Raw genomic sequence first — 5,638 nt, 5'->3', positions numbered from 1 at the left:
CTGCAGACCACTCCCTCCTCTTACCTCAGAGATGGCTACGCAGACGGAGGATCCCAGTAGGCTTGTGAAGCAGCCGTTAGTCCAGTTCGCCGAGATTTACCGCCCCTCTTTGGCACACATGCAGGACTGGGGGGCGCTCCACAATCTGGGCTGGACAGTGGTGTACTGTACACACACTCACACACACACACACACACACACACCCTAACAGAGTGTACTGCGGGTGATGTCGAATGATTTCCATGATCTGTAAACCGTAATCGTCAAGATTAAAATGATCAAGATAAAAAACAAGGTTCGAAATATTTCAATGAATCTAGATTACATAAAAGTTTCCCTTTCTGAAATAACACCCTTTTCTGTGATATTGCAATTGTTTGAGATGAACCTTACAGGTTATACAGACGTGTAGGAAAGGGATGCCATGGCCATAAAGGACATAACTCACTGCTGTAAGTCGGTCTGGCTAAAAAGGATCTCTAAACAAATACATGGAAATGTAAAATGTCAGAGAGAAAATGTGTAAATTCTAAGCTTTGTTTTTTGTAGCTATGTGTTCTGTGCCTGATACAATAGAATCGGGCTTTAAAAAAGTGACACTGATGGTAAATTTGTTGCAGGTGAGGGTATACATATTTATGGGGACTTTAGTTTTAATGAGATCATTGGGGAGGTCCTCAGAAGGATCCCCGAGCAAATCATTACCATTGTCTCCTCGGTAGACTCCATAGAGGATCATGATGATATGAGTGAAAATACAGTATAAAAAATAACATTAGATATTCAGGTCTCTCTAAAAAGAAGCAGTCACATTATTTTTCATGCTCTTGAAAGGGAACCTGGCAAAGGCGAGCAGAATCTTGACAAATAGATAGACGTCACTGGGAAACAATGAAGAACAACCACACTTCACTTTAGAGAACATTCAGCAATAATTTATTTTCATAATCTCAAGAACCACCAAGTTTTTCTCAACTGGAAAATTCAGTATCAGTTTCCAACAACACAGTTTTGAAAAATGTAAAGTTACTATACAAATTCTTAATAGAAAAAAGAATAAATTAACTGTGGAATTCTGTATTTTTTCCTCTCTCTCTCTCTCTCTTTCTTCCCGACAATTCCACATTGTTTTCTACAACACCGTTTTTTTTTTTATTATTCATTTTGTCTGGTTATGTTAAGAACAGAACCCAGTAAAATCATGTTACATGCTCTACTGTGAGGAATAGTGGGCTGAGCTACGCAGTTTAGTCCAAACTAACGTCCTTCCGTTTGCACGACTGGTATTAAAACTATTGACAACAATTAGGAAAAGTCTACACCTAAGGATCCGAGCAGTAACTGGTCTTCTTGTAGCACCTGAAAGGGAAGGGGGAGTTTGTTACTATGTCTGAGAAAGAAAAAAAAAAGAAAACAAAAAAGAGTAATTTATATGTTTTTTTTTTAAAAAACCCGAACATTTAAAACAATGGCAAGTGTACAGTATTTGTCTTCCAAAATGACTCTCACCGGCCTACACTGCCTTCCATCCTCACAAGTGTTGATAAATGTGTTAGTTTTAGATTTTACTGAACTATAAAAAAGTCTTAATGTTGCTATTGAGTACAGGTTGCAATGGTGAGCGGAACGTGGGTATACAAGGGGGAGTTCAGACGGGTCACAGATGTCAAAGGTCACCAAAAAAGCCCCAAGCAGACATGTGAAGGTCAGGGCGTCTGATTTCAAGGGTCGGGCTCAGATCACTGCACATGGAGGTTCTAAAAAGTTTTTCCTTTTTTTTTTATTCTTCTTGGAGGAGGGGGAAGGGGAAGAATCCATGGTGTTTAGTATCAGCATGCGTGGCGATGACTACTCAGATTCAGGGCCACAACGCGGTCCTCTCTGAACGAACAATTAAGGACATAAATGAAACAAACAAATGCGAACCAAACGACAGTCATCTCCCCCCATACCGTCATCTTCCAACATCTGGGCCAGGGAGGCATGGCACAGCAAGGAGACGAGCACAAGTTGTTGGGAGTGCGTGTGTTCATGTACTGTAAGTGTGTGTGTGTGTGTGTTTGGATGTCTGGTAGTAAAACTCAGGGTGTAACGCAAGGGAATTGGTTTTCTGTACACAGAAAAGGACTGCTGATTGCTGTCTAGAAGGAGTAGCAACATATTGATGCTCTCAGCGCGTTCAAAATGTTTCGAAACGTTTTCGAAAACCAAAAACCACATATGAATGTGTGCTTCTCATTACTCCGCAAGGGCGTCTTTACACGTTCTCTGCACTTGTGTGTGTACGCGTTTCAGTTGAGTGTGTTATAGATTCAGTGTCGGGGTGGGGGGGGGGGGGGTTGTCAAGGGTCATGCAGAATGCGATATCAAAATGTATTTAAAGTATGGCTTCACGTAGGCCCTCTGCTCCAGACAGAGGGGAGGCAGGTGACGGCGGTCGGTCGGTCGGTCGGTTGGGCAGGGAGAATCGCTGAGAGAAATAAAGCACTATCGCGTCCAGAGAGCCTCATAGCTTATCGGCTTACATGGAGGAGGTACCATGAAAGCAAAACTGAGACGCTCTGGGGTTGCACTTAAGAAGTTGTTGATGGAACCATTTGAGTGCCTTCGGCAACAGGCTGATCACTGTTTAGTTATCTGGGACGGTGGAGGTCAAAGAAGCTACTGCTGTCCTAAAGCCCGACAGGTGAGCTGATGATGGGATATTTCAACTGATTCTCTTTAACCCACTGTACTTACTGCAGTATACGCTGCCTTTTCATTTGGGGTTAAAGCACGGATCCAAATGGACACCCGATGAAAACTGAACTCAGAACAGCCCTCGCATCTGAGAGCCTACGCTGGAGCTGTTAGAATGGCAACAGAAAACAGCACGTTCAGTCAGATTTCCGTCTAGATTCTTTTTTGCTTACTTCCCTTCAGCTGAGGTTTTCTTGTTAAGCTCTGGCCTTTGTTACATGCTGGAATGCTGTTGTGGTTTTCAAAATGTGCAGTTTTGTCCTTCAGGTGAAATCCTGTGTGCTAATATTGGCTGTGCTCTTATGAATATCACTTGAATATTAATAACTGTGGCAAGAGGTAACTCATGATAGATATAAACGTCCATGGATATTGGCAGTTGACCATTCACTGTCCTGTTTCCCTCGGTTTTCCATGTTTGGTGCTGGGAACCCTCCTTTGGGTTCCACTGTAAGGCATGAAGCACTCAGTCTGCCATGAACCCTTGTTTAAGTTATTTGCGCTGTATTTGAACACTGAGGGAGAGCAAAGGTTGCTGGGAGTTGTAGTCCCTACCCCCCTATGGGCTTTGTACAGTACATGTTCTAAGCACCATAGTCATATTTAGGAAAGAGTAGGAGAGTGCTTGGAGGAGGCTGGATGCAGCTTTTCGTTACCATGGTTACCAAACACGCTAGTTTACACGCTGGGGGGACACACACGAGCCCCCTAGCACACAGATAACGCCTTCAATACCCATGCTGGCACGGACAAACAGTCCACAGATCTCGTAAATCGAACAAGGAGACGTCACACAAAACGTTTTCAACACCATGAAGATCTCCCCCGAACAAAATTCCCGACAAACCCAACAAGCGAACAAACAAACACATTTTCACTCCCCCTCCACCCCCCTCCTGCACTCCCACACTGTGTTTGAGGGGGTTGGGGGTATAAGAAAACACCCTGCTAGCCGGAGTCGGAGGAGCGAACATGGGAAAGGGGAAGGGGGGGTCACAATTCAGCATGAGCGAGCGCCCCGGTATCAACTGAGCTTCAGGAGGCCCAGGGCTCCAGCAGTCTGTCCGGCCAACAACGGGTCTGGCTGGGCTGCTGGTCAGGGAGTTCTGGAAACTTCCACGGTGCCTGGTCGGCTCGGGTGTGGGCTGGGGTGTAGACGTAGGTGGAGGAGGAGCTGGGGAGTCTGCTGCTCTTTGGTTGCGGGTGAGAGGGCTGGGAAGGTTGTTGTTGCTGTTGTTTTTTTTGTTGTTGTTGTTGTTGTTGTTGTTGCTGTTGTCGTTTTCAGGACTATCCACAGCTGGTGAAGAGAGGGTGAGCGTATGATCCGTAAAAGAGGGCAGGAGAGGGAGGATGAGGAAAGGAGTTTGCCTCCAGTGATATATATATATAGAGAGAGATTTATATAACTTCTTTTAAAAATCTTTTTACAAAACAATACAGAATGAAACAAACAAACAAACAAACAAACAAAAACGAACAAAAGAGCCGAACCCTAATTCCTCAGATGGAGGCTGAATGAGTCCACGTCGCAGAGCATGGCGGTCAGTGACACACATCACACCTCACCGCTTAGTCAAGATCAGGGATATGCAGTCACCGAGTGGTGTGTGTGTGTGTGTGTGTGTGTGTGTGTGTGTGTATTGCCTGTGTGGGGTTTTTGGGTAAAGGGGCGGCTTGGAGTACAATACAGTCTCTTAGATTGAACATGAGTGTGTGTGTGTGTGTGTGTGTGTGCTAGTTTGTGTGTCCATGTGTGCGTGGGAGATCAGTCTCCATTTCTCCCTCTTCCAAACGCATATGGTGTTGAAATGAGCCAATGTGATATGTGCACACACACACACAAACACACACACAATCACGGGATCAGACCAGCCACACACACCAACATACGTCTGTCCAACCGTGGACTGGCTACAGCTGTGGTCGATCTATGTGCTGTTGGTCTGCCGCTCTCTGGGTTCAAAGTTCAAAGGTGAAGACGAGTCTGATGGCACGAGGGACTAAGGGTTTCAAGGGTATTCGGGAGTCACTTCAGTTCAGATTCAGATTCAGTTCAGACTCAGTTTTTTCCACAGATTCAGTTCCTCTGTCTGATGTGAACTCTCTTAGTCCAGCAGTGTCCCTCTAAACAGACACACACACGTGTGAGCGTGAGAGGCGCTGTGTTTGTGTTTGTGTGTGTGTGTGTGTGTGTGTGTGTGTGTGTGTGTGTGTGTGTGCAGGTCTTCGTAGAGGGTGGCTGAGAGGTCTGCCCATATGGCTCAAGCCTGCCTAGAGGATGGGTACGATGGGCAGTGATAGATGGATGGCGGGAGAACAAGAGAGATCGAGAGATGGAGGGAGGGATGGAGAGATGACCGGAGGAGAAGGGGGGTGGGTCAGACGAGGGTTCCAGGCTTGGCCTTCTCGTGTCCATACCACTGCACGTCCACCAGCTCAGAATACAGGGAGCCGTTCAGGAAACAGCTGTCTTTGAGAGATCTGTGAGGACACACACATACACACACACACACACACAGGAGGTCAATCACGAATTGTTTCACAGCTCTGCTGACCTAAAGTTGTAAACAAGTAGCCGATAAGGAAACCAAAGGAAACAAACAAAAAAGGAATGAATGCAAGCTGGCTTAACGCCTCTGAACCCTCAGAACTTTGTCTGAGAGAAAAACAAAACAAAAAATTCAAACACAAAAACAAAAACAAAAGACTCAACAGGAAGTGAAGTATTGTTCTTGCTGACCTCATCTGCACTGTATGCGGTGTCAGAGAAATCTACTGGCATTTCAGAGATGTCAAACTAAGACAGGCTTCTGTCCTGCTCCGGGATGCTCTACACTGATCCGAGATCAGACCTCACCTGCTTTATAACGGCTATATAAGTCTACCTCATGTTAACAGA

At 45.4% G+C, this 5,638-nt stretch overlaps 1 protein-coding gene across 4 annotated transcripts in view; it reads right to left on the bottom strand.

Moving 5' to 3' along the window:
• Nucleotides 1–913: 913 nt before the first annotated feature.
• frmd4a (FERM domain containing 4A) overlaps nucleotides 914–5,638 on the bottom strand; it is a 99,941-nt gene continuing 95,216 nt past the window's right edge. For 3 of the 4 annotated variants that reach the window (XM_062547366.1, XM_062547365.1, XM_062547367.1), the window contains exon 23: nucleotides 914–5,220. In XM_062547366.1, the coding sequence (XP_062403350.1) occupies nucleotides 5,118–5,220 (103 nt within the window). In that variant the 3' untranslated portion in view covers nucleotides 914–5,117. The remainder of the gene's footprint in view (nucleotides 5,221–5,638) is intronic. The other variant, XR_009940406.1, reaches the window with a different exon arrangement.

This window comes from Sardina pilchardus, chromosome 10 (genome assembly GCF_963854185.1).
Source record: "Sardina pilchardus chromosome 10, fSarPil1.1, whole genome shotgun sequence".
In the NCBI taxonomy this organism is placed as follows: Eukaryota; Metazoa; Chordata; class Actinopteri; order Clupeiformes; family Clupeidae; genus Sardina; species Sardina pilchardus.
The sequence above is the reverse complement of the archived record's forward strand: the minus strand, read 5'-3'. Positions and strand labels throughout refer to the sequence as shown.